Source organism: Neophocaena asiaeorientalis, unplaced genomic scaffold, assembly GCF_003031525.2.
Source record: "Neophocaena asiaeorientalis asiaeorientalis breed wild unplaced genomic scaffold, Neophocaena_asiaeorientalis_V1.1 scaffold43, whole genome shotgun sequence".
Classification (NCBI taxonomy): domain Eukaryota; kingdom Metazoa; phylum Chordata; class Mammalia; order Artiodactyla; family Phocoenidae; genus Neophocaena; species Neophocaena asiaeorientalis.
Window position 1 is genome coordinate 8,536,424 of NW_020173674.1, and position 27,969 is coordinate 8,564,392.

The 27,969-nt window shown below is 37.6% G+C and overlaps 1 protein-coding gene across 6 annotated transcripts in view; it reads right to left on the reverse strand.

Moving 5' to 3' along the window:
* The window catches only part of LOC112402511 (solute carrier family 22 member 9), a 46,073-nt gene that overhangs the window by 10,549 nt on the left and 7,555 nt on the right, over positions 1 to 27,969 (reverse strand). For 5 of the 6 annotated variants that reach the window (XM_024749506.1, XM_024749505.1, XM_024749507.1 and 2 more), the window contains exons 1-5: positions 21,452 to 21,853; positions 20,692 to 20,795; positions 8,166 to 8,320; positions 7,895 to 8,063; positions 6,708 to 6,831 (exon numbers count right to left, since the gene is read on the reverse strand). In XM_024749506.1, the coding sequence (XP_024605274.1) occupies positions 6,708 to 6,831; positions 7,895 to 8,063; positions 8,166 to 8,320; positions 20,692 to 20,795; positions 21,452 to 21,853 (954 nt within the window). Of the gene's footprint in view, positions 1 to 6,707; positions 6,832 to 7,894; positions 8,064 to 8,165; positions 8,321 to 20,691; positions 20,796 to 21,451; positions 21,854 to 27,969 lie in introns of those variants that run through there. The other variant, XM_024749508.1, reaches the window with a different exon arrangement.

Genomic DNA, 27,969 nt, shown 5'->3' on the forward strand with positions numbered 1-27,969 from the left:
AAATAAATAAATAAATAAACATTTACAAAAAAAAGGACTATGCCAATGGCTCTTTATCATCTCAGGGCCTCTCAGGGCCACTGCATCTGTGTAATAACCCCAGGCACCACGCCACCCTTCTCAGGACCCCAACAACATGTCTGCCTGTGGATCCCATCACCAGACCTGCCTTTGGCCCATGACCAGCAGCAGGCCCATCCAGGCACCATGAAATGAAACTTGCCTACCAACAACAGCACCTGTGGAGTCTGGCATCTAGCCTGTCCACAGACAATGGCACCAGGCCTGGCCACAGACCCCAGAACAAGTTCTGCCTCTCCATGGACGCTAGCAGTGGGCCCTCCCACCTGCAGACCCTGGCTGAAGGCACAGCCATATGTGGACTGAGGCAGTAGGACCACTATTGAACCCTGCTAACTGGCCCACCTGTAGTCTCTGCCAAGTGGCCTGCCCAGAATTTCCAGGGACTGGTGAAGAGCTTCCCTGCCAAAGCCAGACTGTAAAGACTGGAAGAAATAACTGCTTCTTCATATGCACAAACACCAATACAAGGCTGCAAGGATCACAAAGAATCAGGAAAACATGACATCACCAAAAGAACAAAATAAAGCACTAGTAACCAGTTCTTAAGAAGTGCAGATCTACAGACTGCCTACAAATATTTGACAATAATCATAAAGAAGCTAGTGAGCTGCAAGAGAACCCAGAAAGACAACAAAATGAAACAAGGAAAACAACACATAAAGAATATAAGGAGTTCAATGAAGAGACAGAAACCATAAAAAAGAACCAAACAGAAATTCTGGTGCTGAAGCATATAATAAATGAACTAAAAAATTCAATTAAGAGCTTCAACAGCATATTTGATCAAACAAAATAAAGGACCTATGAACTCAAAGACAGGCCATTTGAAATTACATAGAGGAACAGAAAGAAAACAGAATGGAAAAGCGTGAAGACAGCCTAAGGAACTTATGGAACAATATAAAAAAATCAATATACACATTATAGGAATCACATAAGGAGAAGAGAGAGAGAAAGGACCAGAAAGCTCATTTAAAGAAATAATGGATGAAAACTTCCCTTCTCTGGGGAGAGTGGTGGATATTCAGATTCACGAAGCACAAAGGACTCCCAGTAGGTAGACCCTAAAGAGGTCTACATGGAAACATATTATAACTAAATACTCAAAAGTGAAATATAAAGAGAGAATTTTGAAAGCAGCAAGAGAAAAGCGACTTACCACACTCAACAAAACTATAAGACCATCAGTGGATTTCTCAGCAGAAATTCTGTAGGAAAGGAAAGAGTGGAATAATATATTCAAAGTACTGAGAGAAAAACCTGCCAACCAAGAATGGAGTACCCAGCAAAAATGTCCTCTAAAAATGAGGAAGATAAAAACTTTCCCAGAGAAAAACTGAGGGAATTTGTCACTAATAGACGTGCCTTACAGGAAGGGGTAAAGGAAGTTGAAATGAAAAAGATACTAAACAGCAACACGAAAGAATATGAAAGTAAAAATCTCTATGGTTAAAGTAAATATAAGACAAATACAGAATAATCTAATACCATAATGGTGGCATGTAAATTTCTTTAACACTAGTATAAAAGTTAAAAGACAAAACTGTTAAGAATAACTAGAACCACAAAAATTATTAATAGATACATGATTTGAGAGAAGTGAATTCTGGCATTAATAACATCAAACATGTGTTTAGGGAAAGTAAAAGTATAGTTTTTGCTCATAATAGAATTTAAGTTGTTATCAGCTTAAAATAGACTGTTATAACTATAAGAAGTTTTATGCAAGTCTCATGGAAACAACAAAGAGAAAACCTACAGTAGATATACAAAATAAAAACAGAAAAGAATCAAAGTATTGTATATCACTATAAAAAATCAAATCACAAGGGAAGATAGCAATAGAAGAGAGGAAAAAAGAACAATAAAACAGAGAGAAAACAATTTATCAATTGTAAATACTTACCTATCAATAATTACTTTAAATGTAAATGGATTAAGCTCATCCATCAAAAGATATAGGGTGGCTGAATGAATTTTTAAAAAAAAGATCCAATGTTATGCTATCTGTAAGACAGTCACTTTAGATTTAAAAACACAGTAGACACAAAGTGAACAGGTAAAAAAAGACATTCCATGCAAATGATAACCAAAAGAGAGCAGGGATAGTCAACTTGTATACATAAAATAGACTTTAATCAAATACTGTCACAAGAGACAAAGAAGGTAATTTATAATGATAAAAGGATCACTGCAACACAAAGATATGACATATAACCCACAAAGATTGAATCAAGAAGAAACAGAAAGCCTCAATAGGCCAATAACTAATAAAGAGTATGTGGCAGTAATTTTAAAAATTCCAGAAACAAAAGCCTAACACCATAGGGCTTTTCAGGTGAATTCTACCAAACATTTGAAGATTAATTAATTAGATATTAATTAATTAATGCCAATCCTCTCAAACTCTTCCAAAAAATAGAAGACAGGGACAGTTCTAAACTCATTTTGTCAGACCAATATGATCCTGATACCAAAGTGAGACAAAGATACCATAAGAAAAGAAAAGAAAAGAAAAGAAAAATGCAGGCCAATATTCCTGAAGAACATAGTTGAAAAAATCATCAAGATATTAGCAAACCAAATCCAACAGCATATTGAAAGGATCGTGCACCATTACCCAGTGGGCTTTATTCCTGGGATGCAAGGATGGTTCAATATAAGCAAATCAATGCGATACACCAGATTAACAGAACGAAGGCTAAAGATCATGTGATTACCTCAATAAATGCAGAAAACACATTTGACAAAATTCAATGCACTTCTATGGTAAAAATTCTCAACAAATTAGATATTGAAGGAACTTACATGAAAGGCCATGTATATAAAGCCCACAGCTAACATCGTACTCTATGGTGAAAAACTGAAAGCTTTTCCCTTAAGATCTGGAACAGGACAAGGATCACACTTATTATTAAAAAAAATAATAAAAGGCATTCAAATCAGAAAGGAAGAAGTAAAATTGTCTGTTTGAAGGCAACATGATCTAATTTGTAGAAAACCCTAATACATGTCCAAAAAATTGTTAGAACTAATAAATGAATTCAGTAAAGTTGCAGGATACAAAATTAACATATAAAATCAGTTATATTTCTATACACCAGCCACAAACTGTCTAAAAATAAAATTAAGAAAACAATCCTGTTTGCAGTAGCATCAAAATAATAAAGTATTTAGGGATAAACTTAACCAAGGAGGTGAAAGACTTGTATACTGAAAACTATAATCCCTGAAGAAAGAAATTAAGGCAGATACTAGAAAATTGAGAGACATCATGTTCATGGATTAAACAAATAAATTAATACTGTTAAGATGTCCATACAACACAAAGCAATATGCAGATTCAATAAATCCCTGTCAAAATCCCAATGGCATCCTCTACAGAAATAGAAAAAACAATCCTAAAATTCATATGGAAACACAGACGGTCCCCACAGTCAAAGCATTTTTGAACAGAAACAAAGCTGGAAGCATCACATATTCTGATTTCAAAATATATTACGAAGCCACAGTAACCAAGAGTGTGATACTGGCACAAAAACAGACATATAGACCAACGGAACAGAATAGAGAGCCCAGCAATAAACTCATGCATATACAGACAATTGATTTCTGACAGTTGTGCCAAGAATTCACAATGGGGACAGGATATTGTCAGTAAATGGTGCTAGGAAAACTGGATATCCACATGCAAAGGAATGAAACTGGAAACTTACACTATAGACAAAATCAACACAAATGGATTACAGAATAAAATGTAAGATCTAAACTGTAAAATTCCTAAAGAAAACATAGGAGAAAAATTCGTTGATATTGGTCTTAGCAATAATTTTTTGGATGTGACACCAAAAGCACAGGCCATGAGCAGAAATAGACAAATCGTACTAAATACATCAAACTGAAAAGCTTCTACACAGCTAGGAAATAACTGACGAAATGAAAAAGCACCTACAGAATGGGAGAAAATATTTGCAAGCCATATGTCTTATCGAGGGTTAATATCCAAAATACATAGGAAACTCGTACAACTCAATAGTAAAAAAGCCAAATAACTTAATTAAAAAATTGGCATACGAACTGAATACACATTTCTTCAAAGACAGCATACAAGTGGCCAAGAGGTACATGAAAAAGTGCTTAACACCACTAGTTGTTAGGGAAAGGCAAATCAAAATTACGAGTTATCACTTCACACCAGTTAGGATGGCAATTATAAAAAAAAGTAATTAGTGTTGGTGAAGATGTGGAGAAAAGGGTACCCTTGTACACTGCTGTTAGGAATGTGAAATGGTGTAGCCACTATGAAGACAGTATGGAGTTTCCTCAAAAATTTAAAAATAGAACTAGTATATTATCCTGTAATCCCTCTTCTGGGTATATATCCAAAGGAATTAAAATCAAGATCTTGAAGAGATATCTGCACCCACATGTCCACTGGATCATTATTCACAATAGCTAAGATATGGAAACAACCTATATGTCCATCCATGGATGAATAGAATATACATATATGTGTGTGTGTGTGTATACACATATATATGTAAAATGGCATATTATTCAGCAATAAAAAGAAGGAAATTCCACCCTTTCCCACAGCATAATGAACCTAGAGGTCATTATGCTAAGTAAAATAATCCACGTGCAAAAGAACAAATACTACATGATACCACTTATACGAGGAATCTGAAAGAGTCAAACTCGAAGAAGCAGAGAGTAGAACGGTGTTTGCCAGGTGCTGGGGGATGTGAGAAATGGGGAAATATTTGTCATAGAGTACAAAGTTTCAGTTGTGCAAGATAAATCAATCCTAGGGATCTACTTTACAGTCTAGTGTCCAGGGTTATAATACTGTACCGTATACTTAAAAGTTGCTGTGAGGGTAGATCTTATGTTGCGTGTTATCACAAAAAAATAATGAAGAAAGGGCAGAGAGAGTTTTAGGAGGTAATGGATATGTTTATTGCATAAACTGTGGTGATGATATTTAGATGTATACTCATCTGCAAATACATCAAGTTGTGTACATTAAATACGTACAGCTCTTTGTATGTTAATCATACCTCAGTAAAGTGTTTTTTAAAAAATCTATCACACGTGTAAGTGAACTTATTTGCAGAAATGTTTTATCGCTTCTCTTTGGCTGTCTAGCTCCTAGCACTCTCTTTTTCCTGTTAAATGAGGGCAGATGGTTTCTCCTTGTCTCTATTAGCATCCTTTTCATTCTCTTGTCGTTGCAAACAAAAAAGTTAACAGCAGAAATACCATATGATCTGGCGATATCAATTATGGTTATATAGCCAAGAGAATGTACACAGGATATTGAAGAGATATTTTCATACTCATATTCATTGCCACACGATTCACATATGGAAACAACCTAAATGCCCATTAACGGATGAATGGATAAAGAAAATGTAGTATATTCATACCATAGGATATTATTCAACCATAAAGATGGGGAAAGCCTGCCATATGCTATATCATAGATGAATCTAGAAAATTTTGCTAAGTGAAGTAAGTCAGTCACAAAAGGATAAATAGTTCTCATAGAAGGACAAATACTGCAGGATTCCACTTATATGAGGTATCTAAAATATTAAAATAATAGAACAGTAAGTAGAATGGTGGTCACCAGGGACTGGGGACAAGGGAATTGAGAAATTGTTGTTTAATGGGTACAGAGTTTTAGTCATGCAAGATGAAAAAGTCCTAGAGCTCATTGTACTCATAGTTAACAATACTGTATTGTACAGTTAAAATTTTTAGATTTCATTCTATGCATTTTGACCACAATAAAAGTTATTTTTAAATATATGTTAAAATTTCTCTTTTTAATATTAAAACTCTGTGAAAAATGGAATTCTGACTCATACAGCTGTTCATGACCAAGCACCATGCCTACTACATTATAATTTTTCAATAAATAATTTATACATTCATGACATGATGAATGGTCTACTTTATGACATACAGCAGTGTCTGCCTTCCATACCTGGGGAAGAAAATAAAAAAAGAAAGATCTCTCTGAAGCATTTCCACTCAGTCATGTTCTTGGAACTTGTAATAAGTAGAATGTAAACGCCGCGAAACAGGGATTTGGACTATTGTGGTCATTACCGTATTTCCTATATAGAACAGAATGCCCTTTCAGTAAATATACCATGAATGGAAGCATATATGATTGACGTGACAAATAAGCCTCCTTATGCGCTATTCTGCATGGTCACTAAGCTGCCCTTCAACTTGCCTTACTATCCTGAAAAAAAAAACAAACATTGAAGTGTTAATTGGAAAGAAATGGATTCGTTTCGGTTACTTTCTCTAACACAAAGTGAGAACAATAACGACCTTTACAATCAAATACTGTACCATTTTTCTAGCTTCCACATATATGCGTTATCTACCTCTGTTGAGTAAAGTACCTCCATCCAGTCCTTTCGACATCAGCATCCTAGTGTTCACTCAAGCCATGTCGACAGCTCTTGAAGACCAGGACAAAGAGGTAAGAAGATCCCAGACCACACCAGTGTTCCCACCCTTTATTCACTTTATGGACGCCGACTAGTGTATATGTCAGGTCATGTGTTTCCTATATTCCATAACCAACTCCCTCTCCTGTTCACCTCCATGGTTAGAGCGTCTCCAGCATTCTTCCTTCCATTCTTGTGAGCAGCTTTTCTAAGTTCCTTTAAGCCCTCCTCGGGTTTGTTGGTGATAATCAGCCACCGAGCAGACTCTGCCAGCCACCTGATCAAAGAAGAGGACAGAGGTGCCATCAACTTTCATTGCCCTGAAATGCCTCTCCCCTCCCATCTAATACCTATCTCTTGTTTTGTTATACCAGGAAATATAAACTTAGGTTCTTTTGTACCATAACTAGGAAGCTGTGAAGATGACCTCTACATGCAGTACACCTTCACTGACTGCCAGGAATATAGAGTTGGAGTCATAGTGCCCTCCCCCCATTATTCAGGGGGATATTATCAGTTTTAGCAAATAAAACACTGTGTTTGGGCTTCCCTGGTGGCGCAGCGGTTGGGAATCCGCCTGCCAATGCAGTGGACACAGGTTCGAGCCCTGGTCCGGGAGTATCCCACATGCCGTGGAGCAACTAAGCCCGTGCGCCACAGCTACTGAGCCTGTGTGCCACAACTACTGAAGCCCGTGCTCCTTGGAGCCCGTGCTCTGCAACAACAGGGGCCACCGTGATGAGAGGCCCGCGCACCGCAGCAAGGGGTAGCCCCCACTCGCCACAACTGGAGAGAGCCCGCGCGCAGCAACGAAGACCCAAGGCAGCCATAAATAAATAAATAAAACCCCAAACAACAAGAAAATCCACTGTGTTTAGTTAAATTTGAATTCAGATGGACAGTGAATATGGGTAATTCTTGAGTATGACTGTCCCATGCAATATTTTGGACATACACTAAAAAGTATTTGCTGTTTATTTGAAATTTTACTTTAATGAGATACTGTATTTTATCTGGTTAGTAAATGAAAATACAGAATTCTTAGGTAAGTAGAAATTTCATATAAACAATGAATAATTTTTAGTGTAACTATGCTCCATACAATATTTGGCGTACTATACAAAAAAGTTTGTTGTTTTATCTAAAATTCAAGTTTAACTGAATGCCCTTGGTATTATCTGGCAACCCTACCCGTTCTGCTTCTTTAATTGTACATAGGACACAGATTAGTAGAGCATGTGCTCAAGAGTTGACTAAGACCACCCAGAATTCTTGCATCCTAATTTCAGGTACCTTGCATCTAGGATCCTCTAAGACGAAGGATGTAAGAAAGCTTATACCTTGAGGAAAGAAAGAAGACAAATAATGGTACAGAAAACACCAGCTGAAGGGTGTGCCAGTCTCGAATGGCAAAAGCTAGTCCTCCTAGGGTGATCTGTCCCATGCAAGCAGCACAGATTGACATGGTCATTCCCATGACTTGGAATTGGGGCACTGTCCATTCTACAACTGAAAGAAAACACAAGCAGGATTTTGACTTCAAACAAAGTTAGAATTTCAAAGTCAAAGTTAAGGCTTGGAAAATGTCAAAGACCCGAAGTATTGACTTACTAAGCACAGAAATATTTGTCAGGATGCTCATGGTAGAAAACCCAGCCAAGAAGCGTAGGGAGCAGTAAATGAAGAAGGTGGGAGCAAAGGCTGCACAGGTGTCAGTAATGGCGAGCTGGAGCAAACACCATCTGAGCATTAACCTCCTCCCAAACCTGAGAAATGGAAACAGGTTAGATATAGTGATAGTAACAACCTGTTGTAGAAATGAACAAAAAGAAGACACACTTTGAAATTTAGGGGATGTTTTGTTATTTTTATTTTATTTAAAAAATTTTTCTGTTTTTCTTTTTTTCCCCAGTTTTATTGAGATATAATTGACATACAGCACTGGACAAGTTTAAGGCGTACAGCATAATGATTTGTCTTACATACATCATGAAATGATTATCACAGTGTTTAGTGAACATCCATCATCTCATATAGATACAAAATTAAAGAAATAGAAAAAAATTTTCCTTGTGATGAGAACTCTTAGGATTTATCGTACTAACAGCTTTCATATATAACACACAGCAGTGTTAATTATATTTATCATGTTGTATGTTACATCACTAGTACTTATTATCTTATAACTGGAAATTTCTACCTTTTGACTGCCTTCATCCAGTTGCCCCTCCCCTCATGCCCGACTCTGGTAACCACAAAACGGATCTCTTTTTCTATGAGTTTGTTTTTGGAGTATAATTGACCTACAACACTGTGTTAGTTCCTGTTACACAACATAGTAATTCCATATTTCTATACATTTCAAAATGATCACCACGATAAGTCGTCTGTCACCATACAAAGATATTACATTGTTATTGACTCTATTCCCCACACTGTACATTTCATACCCTTGACTCATTTATTTTGCACCTGGAAGTTTATACCTCTTAATCTCCCTCACCTGTTTCTTTCCCCACACACCTGTCCCCTCTGGTAACTACCTGTTTGTTTGTTCTCTGTATCTATAACTGCTTCTCTTTTGTTATGTTTGTTCACTGTTTTCTTTCTTAGATTCCACATTTAAGTGAAATCAGTATTTGTCTTTCTCTGTCTGAATCATTTCACTTAGCATAATACCCACTAGGTCCATCCATGTTGTTGAAAATGGCAAGATTTCATTCTTTCATATGTTTTATATGTTTCATATATATATAATATATCTTCTTTATCCATTAATCTATTGATGGGCACTTAGGTTGCTTCTATATCTTGGCTATTGTAAATAATGCTGCAGTGAACTTAGGGGTGCGTATATTTTTTTGAATTATTGCTTTTGTTTTCTTCAGATAAATACCTAGGAGTGGAATTTGTGGGTCATACGGTAGTTCTATTTTTAATTTTTGAGGACTCTCCATACTGTTTTCCATAGTGACTGCACCAATTTACATTCCCACCAACAGTACATAAGCGTTCCCTTGTCTCCACATCCTCACCAATTTATTGTCTTTTTGATAATAGCCATTCCGACAGATGTGAGGCGGTTTCTCATTGTGGTTTTGATTTGCATTTCTCTGAGGATTACTGATGCTGAGCATCTTTTCATGTGTCTGTTGCCCATCTGTATGTCTTCCTTGGAAAAATGTTTATTCAGATCCTCTACCCACTTTTTAATTAGGTTGTTTGCTTTTTTGATGTTGAGTTCTATGAATTCCAGTATATTTTGGATATTATCCCCTTATTGTATGTATCTTCTCCCATTAAGTAGTAGCCTTTCATTTTGTTGATAGATTCCTTCCCTGTGCAAAAGCTTTTTAGTTTGATGTAGTCCCATTTGTTTATTTTTACTTTTGCTTCCCTTGCCTGAGGAGACATACACCCCGCCCCTCAAAATTGCTAAGACCCATGTCAAAGAATGTGCTGCTTATGTTTTCTTCTAGAATTTTTATGGTTTCAGGCCTTACATATAAGTCTTCGATTCATTTTAAATTTATTTTGTGCTTGGTGTGAGAGAGTGGTCTAGTTTGATTCTTTTGTGTGTAGCTGTCCAGTTTTCTCAACACCATTTATTGAAGAGGCTGTCTTTTTCCATTGTATATTCTTGCCTCCTTTGATGAGACTAATTGCCCATATAAATGTGGGTTTATTTCTGGGTTTTCTCTTGTGTTCCATTGATCTATGTGTCTGTTTTTGAGCCAGTATCATACTGTTTTGATTACTGTAGCTTTGTAGTATAGTTTGAAACCAGAGAGCATGATACTCCAGCTTTGTTCTTTTATCTCAGGATTGTTTTGGCTGTTTGGGGTCTTTCATGTTTCCATACAAATTTTAGAATTATTTTTACTAGTTCTGTGAGAAATACCATTGGTATTTTGATAGGGAGTGCATTGAATTTGGAGATTGCCTTGGGCAGTATGGTCATTTTAACAATATTTATTCTTCCAATCCTTGAGGACAGGTTATCTTTCCATTTGTTTTGTTGTCTTCAGTTTCTTTTATCAGTGCCTTATAATTTTCCAAGTACAGGCCTTTTACTCCCTCAGTTGGACTTATCCTTAGGAATTTTATTCTTTTTGTTGCAATTGTAAATGGGATTGTTTTCTTAATTTTTCTTTCTGATAACTTCTTGGTTAGTGTATAGAAATGCAACAGATTTCTGTATACGGTAAGTTCCCTACATATGAACGAGTTCCATTCTGAGAGCACATTCGTAAGTCCAATTTGTTCGTAAGTCCAACAAAGTTAGCTTAGGTACCCAACTAACACAATCAGCTGTACAGTACAGTACTGTACTGTAATAAGTTTATAATACTTTTCAAGCAAATAATGCATAAAAAACAAACACAAAAATAAAGAAAACATTTTTAATCTTACAGTCCAGTACCTTGAAAAGTACAGTAGTACAGTACAACAGCTGGCATACAGGAGCTGGCATCAAGTGAACAGGCAAGAAGAGTTACTGACTGGAGGAGGGAGGGGAGGTGGGAGATAGTAGAGCTGAAAGATCGTCAGCAATAGGAGACTGAGAGCAAGCTGCAATTGCACTCATGGGTGTCATTGATGGCACAGCTTCTGGTTCCTTGCTAGATTCAATTCTCTCTACCCTCTTGAAAGCACAATCCAGTGATGTCTTGGTAGTAGATCTTTTTTTTTTTTTTTTTCTCATCATAGATGACACTGTAGCACTGGATTCCATTCTGAATGGCTGCTGCAAACTTCATGTACTGTTCTACATTTTGGTCCTCTGTCTCAAAAACTAACAGTGCCTCCTCAAAGAAAGAAAATCCTCTTGCCATTTCCTGCATCATGCATCTCTTTGGTTCTTCAGTTACTTTTTCTTCCTCTTCTCTCTCTTCGCCCTTACTCTGGGCACATTCGCATCTTTGAAAGTTTTCAACTTACTGTATTAATTTTATATCCTGTAACTTTTGCCAATTTCATTGATGAGTTCTAGTAGTTTTTTGGTAGCATCTTTAGGATTTTCTGTGTATAGTATCTTGGCATTTACAAACAGTGACAGTTTTACTTCTTTGTTTCCAATTTGGATTACTTTTTTTTTTTTTTTGCGGTACGCGGGCCTCTCACTGCTGCAGCCCCTCCTGTTGCGGAGCACAGGCTCTGGACGCTCAGGCTCAGCGGCCACGGCTCATGGGCCCAGCCGCTCCGCGGCATGTGGGATCCTCCCAGACCGGGGCACGAACCTGGGGCCCCTGCATCGGCAGGCGGACTCCCAACCACTGTGCCACCAGGGAAGCCCTGGATTACTTTTATTTCTTTTTTCAACTGGTTGTTGTGACTAGGACTTCCAAATCTATGTAAATAAAAGTGAATAAAATTGATGAGAGTGGGCATCCTTGTCTTCATCCTGATATTACTAGAAATACTTTCAATTTTTCACCATTGAGTATGATGCTACTTAGCTATGGGCTTGTCACATATGGCCTTTATTGTGTTGAGGTATGTTCCCTCTTTGTTGAGAGGTTTCTTTTTTATCATAAATGGATGTTGAATTTGTCAAGGTTTTTCTGCATCTATTGAGATGATCATATGATTTTTATTCTTCAGTTTGTTAATGTGGTGTATCACATTGATTGACTTACAGATATTGAACCATTCTTGCATCCCTGGGTTAAGTCCCACTTGATCATGGTTTATGATACTTTTAATGTATTATTGATTTCTGCTCTGATATTTATGATTTTTTTCTTTCTATTAACTTTGGGTTTTGTTTGCTCTTCTTTTTCTCATTCCTTTAGGTGTAAGTTTAGGTTGTTTATTTGAGATTTTTCTTGTTTTCTGAGGTAAGCTTGTATAAAACTCCCTCTTAGCACTGTTTTTGTTGTATCCCATAGATTTCAGATCGTTGTGTTTTCATTTTCATTTGTCTCTAGGTATTTTTAAATTTCTTCTTTGATTTATTTAGTGAACCATTGGTTATTTAGTAGCATTTGTTTAACCTCCACATTCTTGTGGTTTTTGCAGTTTTTTTCTTGTATTGGATTTCTAGTCTCACAGCATTGTGGTCAGAAAAGATGTTTGATATGATTTCAGTTTTCTTAAATTTACTGAGACTTGTTTTGTGCCCTATCATATGACTTATCCTGGGGAATGTTCCATGAGTACTTGAAAAGAATGTGTATTCTGCTGCTTTTTGATGGGATATTCTATATATATCTATTAACTCCATCTGATTTAATATGTCATTTAAAGCCCTTATTGATTTTCTGTCTGGAAGATGTCTCCGTTGGTGTAATTGAGGTGTTGAAGTCCCCTAGTATTATTGTGCCATGTTGATTTCTCCCTTTATGTCTGTAAATATTTCCTTTATGTATTTAGGTGCTCCTATGTTTTATATATATATATATACACACACACATACATATATATTTGTGTATGTATGTATATATATATATAATTTTTATATCTTCTTCCTGAATTGAGCCCTTGATCATTATGCAATGGCCCTCTTTGCCTCTTGTTACAGTCTTTGTTTTAAAGTCTCTTTTGTCTAATATAAGTATTGCTATTCTGGCTTTCTTTTGATTTCCATTTGTATGGAATAACTTTCTCCATTCCCTCATTTTCAGCCTGTGTGTGTCTCTAGATATGAAGTAAGTCTTTTGTAAGCAGCATATATAGGGGTCTGTTTTTAGGTGTGTGTATCCATTCAGCAACACTATGTCTTTCAATTGGAGCATTTAGTCTATTCACATTTTTAATACTTATTGTTAGGTATGTACTAATTGTCATTTTGTTAATTGTTTTTATAGTTCTTTTTCGTTCCTTTCTTCTCTTTTGTTCTCTTCCCTTGTGATTTGATTTTACCTGTGATAGATTTTACTATCTTTATTGTTATCTTTGGATTCATTTCTCTTTTTTGGGGAGGTGGGGAGTGCATCTATTATAGGTGTTTGGTTTCTGGTTACCATGAGGTATATATATATATCAGTCTCTCTATATGTGTGATTATTTTAAGCTGCTGATCTCTTAACTTAAATGCATTTTAACAACCCTGCATTATTACTCCCCTCCCCCAACAATTATGGTTTTTGATGTCATATTTTACATCTTTTTTTTTTTTTTTGCGATACACGGGCCTCTCACTGTTGTGGCCTCTCCCGTTGTGGAGCACAGGCTCCGGATATGCAGACTCAGCGGCCATGGCTCACGGGCCCAGCTGCTCTGCAGCATGTGGGATCTTCCCAGACCGGGGCACAAACCCGTGTCACCTGCATTGGCAGGTGGACTCTCAACCACTGCGCCACCAGGGAAGCCCTCTTTTTGTTTTTGGAATCCTTTAAATACTTATTGCACATAGAGATGATTTAACTAATTTTCTTTTAACCTTTATACCTGGTTCATTTACTACCTTTACTGTATATATGCCTTAACCAATGAGATTTTTCCTTTCACAATTTTCTTGTTTCTTATTTTTTGAGTTTTGTACTCTTTGTACTTCCTGGACCAGGCTGTCTGTTTTCTTTCCCAGGTTAGGAAGTTTTCAGCTATTATGTCTTCACATATGTCCTCTGCCCCTTTCTCTCTCTCTTCCTCTTTTGAGATCCTTATAATATGAATGTTAGCCCACTTGATGTTGCCTCAGAAGTCTCTTAAACTGTACTTATTTCTTTTTATTGTTTTTTCTTTTTCTTTTGTTCAGCTTTAGTGATTTCTACTACTCTGTCTTCCAGTTTGCTGATTTCTTCCTCTTTATCACTTACTCTACTGATTCCTTCTAGTGTATTTTTCATTTCAGTTATTGAATTCTTCATCTCTGTTTGGTTCTTCTTTATATTTTCTAACTCTTTGTTAAAAGCTTCTTACTTCTCATTCTGTTCATCCAATCTTCTCTCGATTTCTTTGATCACGATTATGATCATTACTTTGAATTCTTTATTGGGTAGATTGGTTATCTCCACTTCACTTAGTTCTTCTGGGGTCTATCTTGTTCCTTCATTTGGAATGTCGTTCCTCTGTTTCCTCATTTTGCCTAATTTGCTGGGGTTTTTTAAACATCTTTATTGGAGTATAATTGCTTTACAATTGTGTGTTAGTTTCTGCTGTATAACAAAGTGAATCAGCTATATGTATACATATATCCCCATATCTCCTCCCTCTTGCATCTCCCTCTCACCCTCCCTATCCCACCCCTCTAGGTGGTCACAAAGCACTGAGCTGATCTCCCTGTGCTATGCGGCTGCTTCCCACTAGCTGTCTATTTTACATTTGGTAGTGTATATATGTCCATGCCACTCTCTCACTTCATCCCAGCTTACCCTTCTCCCTCCCCATGTGCTGAAGTCCATTCTTTTTGTCTGCATCTTTACTCCTGTCCTGTCCCTAGGTTCTTCAGAACTTTTGTTTTTTTAGATTCCATATATATGTGCTAGCTCTATTTATAATTTGCTGTTTTTATTTCTATGTATTTGGTAGGTTGGTTATGTTTCCTGACCTGAAGAAGTGGCCTTTTGTAGGAGTTGTCCTATCCATGCCAGTGGTGCAACTCCCTTTGGTCACCAGAGCTATATGCTCTAGAGGTGCCCCCTATGTGGGCCGCATGGGTGCTTCTGTTGTCGTGGATGCCTACTGTGCGCAGCCTCATAGGAGTTGCTGGTCCCCAGTCCAGTTGGTTGCCAGGCCCTGCCTTGTGCAGAGGCTGCTGGCTGCTGGCTGGCTGGGCTCGGTTGTAAGGAGGCTGATGCAGAGCCCTGCATTGTCCCAGGGCTAGTTCTGACCCTCTGGTGGGTGTGTTCTGGGGTGGCTGCTTTTTTGACCAGTGTTCCAGATCTAGTGTTGACTTGCTCGTCGTTTGGGTCAGTTCCTGACATACCTGGCTGTGAGGTCTGGGTTATTCTAAAGCTGTTTCTGGCCTGTTGGTGAGTGGGGCTGGATCCTGGGGCAGCTGGCCGAGGGGTCCAAGGTGTCTTGGAGCTGGTGTTAGCCTGCTGGCGAGTGGGCTGGGTCCTGACATGGTGAGCAGTGGAGCTGCCATGGTCCTGGGGCTGGAGTTTGCCTGCTGGTGGGCAGGGCTGGGGCCCAATGGGTCCTGGAGTTGATGCCTGTCCACTGCCATGTGTGTGGCTGGCCCAGGGCTAGTGCTGGCCATCTGGTGGGTGAAGCTGGCCATCTGATGGGTTCCAGATTCTCTGGTTGCCGGGCCCTGGGTGTCCTGTGGCTAGTGATGGCACACTGGTGTGTGTTGCTGGGTCCTGGGTCCTCTGGTGGAAATGGATGTGTGCTGGGGTGGCTGTGGCCTCAGGGGATCTTAAGGCTGCTCTCTTGCTGGTGGGTGGTGCTGTGTCCCTACATGGCTAGTTGCTTGGCCTGAGGCATCTCAGTACTGGTGTTGACAAGCTGGTGAGCAGGGCCAGGTTCTGGGAGAGGGAGGATTCCAAAATGGCACTAGCCAGCAGCAGTGTCCACATTGTAGAATGAGCTCCCCAAATGGCTGATGCCAGTGTCTATGTCCCCAGGGTGAGTTCCAGTTACTACCTTCGTCTCTGGGAGGCTCCCCAAGATCAGCAAGTGGGTCTGACCCAGGCTCCTTTCAAATTTCTCTTTCTGCACTGCATCGCAGAGCATGTGAGATTTTGTGTGAACCCTTTAATAGTGGAGTCTCTATTTCCCACAACCCTCTGGCTCCCCTGAAATTAAGCTCTGCTTGCCTTCAGAGGCAAACCTTCTGGGGGCTCATCTTCCTGATGCAGGACCCCAAGGCTGGGGAGATCAATGTAAAGTTTGGGCTCCTGGCTTCTTGGGGAGAACCTCAGCAATTGTAATTATCTTCCCTGTTTGTGGGTCACCCACCTGGGGGTATAGGTATTGACTATACTGAATCTCTGTCCTTCCTCCCTGTCTTTTTGTGGTTGGTTCCTTCTTTATATCTTTAGTTGTAAAAGATTTTTTTCCTGCTAGATTCTGGTCTTTCTTATCAATAGTTGCTATGTAAATAGTTGTAATTTTGGTGTGCCTAAGGGAGGAAGTGAGCTCAGGGTCTTCCCACTCCAATTATCTTGGCCGCCTCCCCCAAAACAGCAGTCTTGACTTTCTCCTCTATATGTGCCTCATTCCCTATCCTCCTTCATCTCACTAAATGGTATCAGCATTCATCCATTTCCTCAGCCTGGACACATAGATATCTTCCTTGACCCTCTGCCACACCATCACCTCCTTAAAAATCTGAAAGCATCAGGAAGTTCTACTGCATTGTCCTCAAATTATGACCCAAATCCAGCTATCTGTTACCATTTCTGTGGACATCTTCCTAATTCAAATTCCCACCATCTTTCCTAAGGCCTATTTTGACAGACTTTTAAAATGTCTTCCCTAACATGATTTTGGCTCTCTCAGTTAATTATCAATGGAGATTCAAGAATTAGGTTTAAAATATTCTATTATAATACTCCTCTTAAAAGCCTCTGATGCATACATTTCTGGTTCCAGGAATAAAGGCCTTATACCCTACTATTTGCCCTCCATTCCCTCAGAAAAGAAATATCATGCAGGTACATACATGAAAAGGAGCTACTGGAACATAGGTGAGAGTGAACAAAAGCAGATAGACTGTAATGGGGAGTGTATACTCTCTCAGATAAGAGCAGAGGGAGAGCAATATAAAGAACATCCTGTTTCCATGGCTTTTAGCCTGGAATAAGGTACAGTCCTCACAGTAAAGTGAATGAGGTGCATGAAAAAAACCTGCCATCCTGCAATCTGGAGAATCAGGGCACAGATGGTGGGAAGCTGGGAACAATGGAAAAAGTGGGGGTTCCAGCAAGGGAAAGTGGTAAAGAGGGGATCCCACAATTGTGTCTACCACACATCCCCCAGATGGCCCCTGAAACATACACCTGCAGAATAAGTTCAACTAAGGACAAAGATCTAAACTGAGGTCAGAGCTGCTGCATAAGAAACAGTTTTTAGTTTAATTTCAGGCATGAAAATTACTTGCTAAAATGAAGGAATCAGTATTACTGATGAATAATAATGGAAAATAGAATCTTCACAACTTAATATTTATAATATTCAAGATGTAATTCAAAATATCTTGATATGTGAAGAACCAAGAAAATGGAACTCATTCCCAAGAGAATGGAAATCTTTCAAATCTTCTCCTGAGATGAGACAAATTTTGGAACTAACCAACAAGGATTTTAAATATCAAAGATCCATTTGATGTGACTGATGAACCTACAATTATACGTCATTTTCCCCCAATGTTCATAGTTTACATTAGGATACACTCTTGGTGTTGTACATTTTATGGGTTTTGACAAATGTATAATGACATGTGCCCACCGTTACAGTATCATAAAGAGTAGTTTCACTGCCCTAAAATACCTCTGTACACTGCTTATTCATTTATTTCCCCCCCTACCAACTACTTATCCTTTTACTCTTTCCATAGTTTTGACTTTTCCAGAATGTTATATAGTTGGAATCACACAATATGTAGCCTTTTCAGATTAGCTTTTTTCACTTTGTGATACATATCTAAGGTTCCTCCATGTCTTTTCATGACTTGATAGCTCATTTACTTTTAGCATTGAGTAAGATTCTATGGTTTGATGTAACACAATTTATTTATGCGTTCATCTACTAAAGGACATGTTGGTTACTTCCAAGTTTTGGCAATTATGAATAAAGCTGCTATGAACATCCACAGGTAGGTTTCTGTGTGGACATAACTTTTCAAGTCCTTTGAGAAAGTACCAAGGAACTTAATTGTTAGATTATTTGCCAAGAGTGTGCTTAATTTTGTAAGAAACTGACAAAATGTCTTCAAACGTGGCTGTAACATTTTGCATTCCCATCAGCAACGAATGAGAGAGAGTTCCTGTTGCTCCTCATCTTTGTCAGCATTTGGTGTTGTCAGTGTTTTGCTTTTTGCCATTCTAATAGGTGTGCATTAGTATATCATTGTTTTAGTTTGCATTTCCCTAATGACATATGTTGTGGAGCATCTTTTCATATGCTTATTTACCATCTGTATAATTTCTTTGGTGGGGCGCCTTTCAAGTTTTCTGACCATTTTTAAATTGGAGTGTTCATTTTCCTTTTGTTAAGCGTTCTTTGTATATTTTGGATAACGATCCTTTTTCAGGTGTCTTTTGCAAGTATTTTTTCCAAGTCTGTGGTTTGTCTTCTCATGCTCTTAAGTTTCTTTTTAATTTCAGTATAATATATAAAATATGATTTGCTATTTTAACCACTTTTGACTGTATAGATCACTCACTGGTATTAATTACATTTACAATGTTGTGCAACCATCGTCACTAGCTACTGCCAAAATTTTTCAAAATCCTCAACAGAAACTTTGTACCCATTAAGCAATAACTCTCCATTCCTCTTTCTCCCCATCTTCTGGTATCTATATCCTACATTATTCTCTATGAATTTTCCTATTCTACATATTTTATATAAGTGGAATCATAAATATTTGTCTTGTCTTTTCTTATTTTACTTTACATGTTTTCATGGTTTTAGTATGATTCAGAACTTTATTTCCTTTATGGCTGAACAATTTCCATTGTATGTACATATCACATTTTATCCATCTGTTGATGGATACTTGGGTTGTTTTCATTTTCTGGCTATTGTGAATAATGCTGCAATGACATTGTTGTATAAGCTATCCGTTTGAGTTCCTGTTTTCAATTCCTTCTGTTTTATACCTAGCGATGGAATGCTGGGTCATGTGGTTTCCCTAAATTTAGCTTTTTGAAGAACTCCCAAAGTATTTGTCATAGTGGTGGCACCATTTTACCTCCCCATCAGTAATGTACAAGGTTCTAATTTCTCTATATCTTTGTGAATGCATGTTATTTTCCTTTTTTTTTTTTTGAATTATAGCCATCCTAGTAGGTGTGAAGTGGCCTTTTATTGTGGTTTTTGACTTGCATTTTTAAATGACATCATGTTGAGCATCTTTTTATGTACTTATGCACTATTTGTATAACTTCATGAAATAAATGTATATTCAAGTCCTTTGCCCATTTAAAAATTGAGTATTTTGTCTTTTTGTTGTTGAGTTGGAGTTCTTTGTATAGTCTAGATATTAAACCCTTTTCCATTGGTCTATTTACCTATCTATTCTTTATATATGATTTACAGATATTTTCTCCCATCAGATAGGTTATCTTTTCACTTTCTTGATAATGTCCTTTGATGTGCAAAAGTTTTTAATTTTGATGAAGTCCTATCTATATATATTTTCTTTTGTTGCTCAGGCTTTTGGTATTATATCTAAGAATACATTGCCAAACCCAAAGTCATGTAGATTTACACCTGTTTTTTCCTGAGTTTTATAGTTTTAGATCTTATATTTAAGTTGCTAATCCATGTTGTGTTATTATTTATTATGGTTTTAGGTAATCAAAGATAAGGTGACCATAGGTGCGTTGGTTTATCTCTGGGCTTTCTATCCTGTTCCATTTATCTATATTTCTGTTTTTGTGCCAGTATCATACTGATATGATACTATACATAGAGAATCCTAAAGATGCTACCAGAAAACTACTAGAGCTAATCAATGAATTTGGTAAAGTTGCAGGATACAAAATTAATGCACAGAAATCTCTGGCATTCCTATACACTAATGATGAAAAATCTGAAACTGAAATTAAGAAAACACTCCCATTTACCATTGCAACAAAAAGAATAAAATATCTAGGAATAAACCTACCTAAGGAGACAGAAGACCTGTATGCAGAAAATTATAAGACACTGATGAAAGAAATTAAATATGATACAAATAAATGGAGAGACAGACCATGTTCTTGGACTGGAAAAATCAACATTATGAAAATGACTCTACTACCCAAAGCAATCTACAGATTCAGTGCAATCCCTATCAAACTACCACTGGCATTTTTCACAGAACTAGAATAAAAAATTTCACAATTTGTATGGAAACGCAAAAGACCCCGAATAGCCAAGGCAATCTTGAGAACGAAAAATGGAGCTGGAGGAATCACGCTCCCTGACTTCAGACTATACTACAAAGCTACAGTAATCATAAGTGTTGCTTAATGGTAGAATGATTTATGAGTTCATGAAAATGCATGAGTAAAGAGAGCTGTGATCCAGAGACACTCACCTGTCTGATAAATGGCCATATATGATGCTTCCCACCAGCATTCCAGCCATGAATAAGAATTTGGCCATTGATTTTAGCGACTGAGATTCACATACCAGGTCCCACTGGAAGAGAAGGAAACCAACAAAGGAGAGCTCCACAACTTATAACCCCTCAGTGGAAACCTGATTGAAACAGTTTAAATGATTTACACGTTTCTTTGTTTCAGCCCTTTTTTCCTCTCCAGCTTCCTTTTTTACTTTAGTTGACTTTTATCATTCAGGTATCAGCTTAAACCTGTTGGTTATATTTATGCCTTTTTAAATTCCATAATAAGTGATCCTCAAATATGGCCACAGAGTGCAATCATTTGAGGAGATTTAAAAATTTACTGATGCCAGAATTTCATTACAGATCTTCTCATATGGTTGCTCTGGGGTACAGCGCTTGGAGGTTTTGATCAATATCCCTGATATTTCTAATTTTCAAGCCAGGCTGAGCATTACTGGCCTTTTAAACACATCGCATAAATTACTTGCTTAACCTTTGATCTTTTAAATAATAAAAGCCATATAATAGCAAGGTCACATCTATTTTTGAGTTCATTAGACTCATGAAATATATAGGTGTCTGACATTCAGTAAAGAAGTAATTAATATTTGCTGAAAGAATGAAGAATGAGCACCTAATAGTGACTAAAAATTCTAGAAGCTTGTTCATTACTCTGTTACCCTTAAACACCCAGACCATGCACTCATAAGATGTAAATGGGGCCTCTTACCTCAGTCACGACAGTGGAGGAGAAGGAGCTTTGGTCATACACCCAGCCGTCCACACAGGGTTCTGTGTCCAGATCACTCATGTTGCGGAAGGTCCCGTTCAGGTGAAGGAGCTGCCACTGGGGGAGGAGGAAGCGACGACACTTCTCTGGCCTCAGGTTTGAGTCCAGTGGGATGGAGATTCTCAGGAGGGTGTCTTGGCTGAGGGTCCCAGTGCCATTAGCAGAGTCAGTGTCATTGTCAAGGATGTGAACCCAGCAGCGATGACCAGGAACAGCTGCAGTGAAGTTCTCCAATAGAATATGAGGGTACACTATGAGGCTGGAGATACAAAGGAAAACCATCTGAAGGATCTGGAATCTCCCCAGGCCTCCAACTTGATCCAGGAGGTCCTGAAAGGCCATTGAGCTGAGCAGTGATCCCCAAGGGGAGGCAAAATGACTATTTAGAGAAGTTCAAAGGGAGAAAAAGTTTCCTTTCACTATGTCACACACTAAGTGTGTATTGATCCTGATCTCAGTATTAGCTCAATGGGCCCTGTCTCACCTTCACAGCAAGGCCATGGAAGCTATTTCTCCAACTTGTTTGGGGATCAGGTCGGTAACTGTCTTCTTTAAAGTCACAGAGAAATATTTTGCTGAGATGCTTCCAGCAATTGACAAAACTGTTTAAAGGTCTACTTTGTGAAAATTCTTTTTATCAGCAGTGTCCCAAAGTGACACTGGACTTTGAGCTACACATCTGTAAATAAAATAAAATAAACCTGCTACATGGTTTGCAGTCCCTTTCAGAACATGTCATTTGTCAGACTCAAAAGTGAAACGTCTTTTGTTTTTCTGTGAAAAGTACTGAAAGTAAGTGCTTTGCTTTTTAGTACTGACTTTTGATTAAAAGAGTTAATGAAAATAGTCCTGAGTTAATTTAAAGCAAGTGAAATATGATACAATATTTTTCTTTTGGTAAATGACATTATTCTGCTGAAAGTCAAATCAAACCATGACTTCACATGGAAAATAAATTACTCAAAATGGGGTCAGGGTGGGTAGTGATGGAGGGCAGAGGGCTAAGTCAGTGCGTAGAGAAGTTTATTTTTTACAGGCTTATAGATTCATTTGGATAACATTTGTGAGGACCTGCTCTGTTCTAGGAATACAGCATTGTGTTAGACAAGGTCTTTAAGTGTAAGACTATGGTGAGTAAGGGAGAGGTATGTAAGTAACGACAATCTGATATTATAAAACATATATATGGCAAATGCTCAATGTGCTATGGAAGAACTGAAGAGCAATATAGGAAAAATGTCACCTTTGTTAGCACTAAATCTTCTGCGGCGAGCCTCTTCTGACCAGCAGAAAGACGAGTCACCACACGCTAGATTCTTCTCGTATCACACTTTATTGGAGTACAGCTTGGTTTCAGACAGATGGAGGGAAGACCCCGAGCCTTGTTCACACTGGCTTTTTATAATGCACTATAACCCGTGGCAACCTGTGGTTGGCTGGTTAACTCAACGAGATATGTGCTGTTCACAATTTATTGGTTGCAATTCTGATCCTTTATTAGCATATTGGCTCGTCGTGGCGCATGTGTGGCACATAGCCTTTGGGCTACTCCCTGATAAGCGTTATCTGCGACATGGCAGAACAACGGCTTCCCACAATCTTCCATTAAATTTTTTTGAAGCCTTATTGTGGTATAATTCATATAACACGTAATTCTTTTTAAAATATACACTTACGTGGATTTTATTTGTTCACAGTTGTGCGTCCATGACTACGCTCTCATTACAGAACATTTTCGTCACCACAAAAGAAACCTGTACCCATGAGGCGTCACACCCCATTCCCCACTTTACCCCTAACTCTTAGCAACCACTAATCTACATCTGTCTCTATGGATTTGCCTAATTTATGTATTTCATAGAAATCACGTTATAAAGTATGTGGGCCTTTGTATCTGGCTTCTTTCTGTTTTTTTTTTTCACTTAACATAATGTTTTCAAGTTTCATCTATGTTGTAACATATGCCATTCTTTCATTCCTTTTTATGACTAATTAATTCTATTTTTGGCAATTAATTTGACTTTATTATTTTTCTACATATATATTTAATTTTTACTTTATATTGGAGTATAGTGGATTAACAATATTGTGTTAGTTTCAGGTGTACAGTAAAGTGATTCAGTTATACATATACATGTATCTATCCTTTTTCAAATTCTTTTCCCATTTAGGTTATTACAGAATATTGGGCAAAGTTCCCTGTGCTATACAGTAGGTCCTTGTTGGTTATCTATTTTAAATATAGCAGTGGGTAAATGTCAATCCCAAATTCCCAATTTATCCCTCCCCCCACCTTTTCTGTGAAACTGTTTCTGTTTTGTAAATAAGTTCATTTGTATCATTTTTAAAAAGATTCTGCATATAAGAGATATATTTGTCTTTCTCTTTCTGACTTAGTATGATAATCTCCAGGTACATCCATGTTGCTGCAAATGGCATTATTTCATTCTTTCTTACAGCTGAGTAATATTCCACCGTATATATATATACTATATCTTCTTTTTTTTTTTTTTTCTTTGTGTTATGCGGGCCTCTCACCATTGTGGCCTCTCCCATTGCGGAGCACAGGCTCCGGACGCGCAGGCTCAGCGGCCATGGCTCACGGGCCTAGCCGCTCTGTGGCATGTGGGATCTTCCCGGACCGGGGCACGAACCCGTGTCCCCTGCATCAGCAGGCGTACTCTCAACCACTGCGCCACCAGGGAAACGCTGTACTACATCTTCTTTATCCATTCCTCTGTTGATGGACATTTAGGTTGCTTCCATGTCCTGGCTATTGTAAATCTCATTGTAGTTTGCATTTATCTAATAATTAGTGATGTTGTACATCTTTTCATGTGTTTTTGGCCATCTGTATGTCTTCTTTGGAGAAATGTCTATTTAGATCTTTTGCCAACTTTTTGATTGGGTTGTTTGCTTTTTTTTTTTTTTTTTTTTTTTTTTTATTCCATTCTGTGAGTTGTCTTTTCGGGTTTTTTTGTTTGTTTCTTTCTTTCTTTGTTTTTATGGTTTCCTTTGCTGTGCAAATGCTTTTCAGTTTAATTAGATCCCATTTGTTTATTTTTATTTTTGTTTTCATTACTCTAGGAGGTGAATCCAAAAAATATTGCTGTGATTTATGTCAAAGAGTGTTCTATGTTTTCTTCTAGGAGTTTTATTGTATCTGATCTTAGTTTATTTTTGTGTAAGGTGTTAGAGAACGTTCTAGTTTCATTTTTTTACATGGAGCTGTCCAGTTTTCCAAGCACCACTTATTGAAGAGACTATCTTTTCTTCATTGTATATTCTTGATTCCTTTGTCATAGATTAATTGACTATAGGTGCGTAGGTTTACTTCTGGGCTTTCTATCCTGTTCCCTTGATCTCTATTTCTGTTTTTGTGCCAATACCATACTGTTTTGATTATTGTACATTTGTAGTGTAGTCTGAAGTCTGGGAGCATGATTCGTCCAGCTCTATTTTTCTTTCTCAAGATTGCTTTGGCTATTGGTGGTCTTTCGTGTATCCATACAAATTTTAAGATTTTTTTGTTCTAGTTCTGTGAAAAATACTATTGGTAATTTGACAGGGATTGCATTGAGTCTGTAGATTGCCTTGGGTAGTATAGTCATTTTGACAATATTGATTCTTCCAGTACAAGAACTTTCATATATCTTTCCATCTGTTTATGTCATCTTCAATTTCTTTCATCAGTGACTTACAGTTTTTAAAGTACAGGTATTTTGCCTCCTTAATTAGGTTTATTTCTAGGTATTTTATTCTTTTTGATGCAATGGTAAATGGGATTGTTTCCTTCATTTCTCTTTCTGATCTTTCATTGTTAGTGTGTATGAATGCAAGAGATTTCTCTGTATTAATTTTGTATCCTGCAAATTTACTGAATTCATTGATGACCTCTAGTAGTTTTCTGGTAGCACCTTTAGGATGTTCTATGTATAGTTTCATGTCATCTGCAAACACTGACAGTTTTCATTCTTTCTTTCCAATGTGGATTCCTTTTATTTCTTTTTCTTCTCTGATTGCTGTGGCATTTGCCTTATATATTGACTTGCTCCTATGTTGGCTGCATATATATTTACAATTGTCATAACTTATTCTTGGACTGATGCCTTGATCATTATGTACTATCCTTCTTTGTCTCTTGTAACAGTCTTTTTTTTTTTTAACAACTTTATCGGAGTATAACTGGTTTACAATGGTGTGTTGGTTTCTGCTTTATAACAAAATCAGTTATACATATACATATGTCCCGATATCTCTTCCCTCTTGCATCTCCCTCCCTCCCACCCTCCCTATCCCGCCCCTCTAGGTGGTCACAAAGCACCGAGCTGATCTCCCTGTGCTATGCAGCTGCTTCCCACTAGCTACCTATTTTACATTTGGTAGTGTATATATGTCTGTGCCACTCTCTCACTTTGTTCCATCTTACCCTTCCCCTCCCTGTATTCTCAAGTCCATTCTCTAGTAGGTCTGTGTCTTTATTCCCGTCTTGCCCCTAGGTTCTTCTGACCTTTTTTTTCTTTTTCTTTTTCTTTTTCTACATTCCATATATATGTGTTAGCATACGGTATTTGTTTTTCTCTTTCTGACTTAGTGCACTCTGTATGACAGACTCTAGGTCCATCCACCTCACTACAAATAACTCAATTTCGTTTCTTTTTATGCCTGAGTAATATTCCATTGTATATATGTGCCACACCTTCTTTATCCATTCATCTGTTGATGGGCACTTAGGTTGCTTCCATGTCCTGGCTACTGTAAATAGAGTTGCAATGAACATTGTGGTAATTGACTCTTTTTGAATTATTGTTTTCTCAGGGTATATGCCCAGTAGGGGGTTGCTGGGTCGTATGGTATTTCTATTTTTAGTTTTTTAAGGAACCTCCATACTGTTCTCCATAGTGGCTGAACCAATTCACATTCCCACCAGCAGTGCAAGAGTGTCCCCTTTTCTCCACACCCTCTCCAGCATTTATTGTTTATAGATTTTTTGATGATGGCCATTTTCACCAGTGTGAGGTGATATGTCATTGTAGTTTTGATTTCCATTTCTCTAATGATTAACGATGTTGAGCATTCTTTCATCTGTTTCTGGGCCATCTGTATATCTCCTTTGGAGAAATGTGTATGTAGGTATTCTGCCCATTTTTGGATTGGGTTTCTGTTTTTTTGATATTGAACTGCATGAGCTGCTTGTAAATTCTGGGGATTAATCCTTTGTCAGTTGCTTCATTTGCAAATATTTTCTCCCATTCTGACGGTTGCCTTTTCATCTTGTTTATGTTTTCCTTTGCTGTCCAAAAGCTTTTAAGTATCATTCGGTCACGTTTGTTTTTTTTGTTTGTTTGTTTTTATTTCTATTTCTCTAAGAGGTGGGTCAAAAAGGATCTCGTGTGATTTATGTTATAGAGTGTGCTGCCTATGTTTTCCTCTAAGAGTTTCATAGTGTCTGGCCTTACATTTAGGTCTTTAATCCATTTTGAATTTATTTTTGTGTATGGTGTTAGGGAATGTTCTAATTTCATTCTTTTACATGTACCTGTCCAGTTTTCCCAGCACCATTTATTGAAGAGGCTGTCCTTTCTCCACTGTACATTCCTGCCTCCTTTATCAAAGATAAGGTGTCCATATGTGCGTGGGTTTATCTCTGGGCTTTCTATCCTGTTCCACTGATCTATCTTTCTGTTTTTGTGCCAGTACCATACTGTCTTGATTACTGTTGCTTTGTAATATAGTCTGAAGTCAGGGAGCCTTATTCCTCCAGCTCCTTTTTTCGTTCTCAAGATTGCTTTGGCTATTCGGGGTCTTTTGTGTTTCCATACAAATTGCGAAATTTTTTGTTCTAGTTCTGTGAAAAATGCCAGTGGTAGTTTGATAGGGATTGCATTGAATCTGTAGATTGCTTTGGGTAGTAGAGTCATTTTCACAATGTTGATTCTTCCAATCCAAGCACATGGTATATCTCTCCATCTGTTTGTATCATGTTTAATTTTTTTCATCAGCATCTTGTAGTTTTCTGCATACAGGTCTTTTGTCTCCTTAAGTTGGTTTATTCCTAGGTATTTTATTCTTTTTGTTGCAATGGTAAATGGGAGTGTTTCCTTAATTTCTTTTTCAGATTTTCCATAATTAGTGTATAGGAATGCAAGAGATTTCTGTGCATTAATTTTGTATCCTGCTACTTTACCAAATTCATTGATTAGCTCTAGTAGTTTTCTGGTAGCATCTTTAGGATTCTCTATGTATAGTATCATGTCATCTGCAAACAGTGACAGCTTTACTTCTTCTTTTCCGATTTGGATTCCTTTTATTTCCTTTTCTTCTCTGATTGCTGTGGCTAAAACTTCCAAAACTATGTTGAATAATAGTGGTGAGAGTGGGCAACCTTGTCTTGTTCCTGATCTTAGTGGAAATGCTTTCAGTTTTTCACCATTGAGGATGATGTTTGCTGTGGGCTT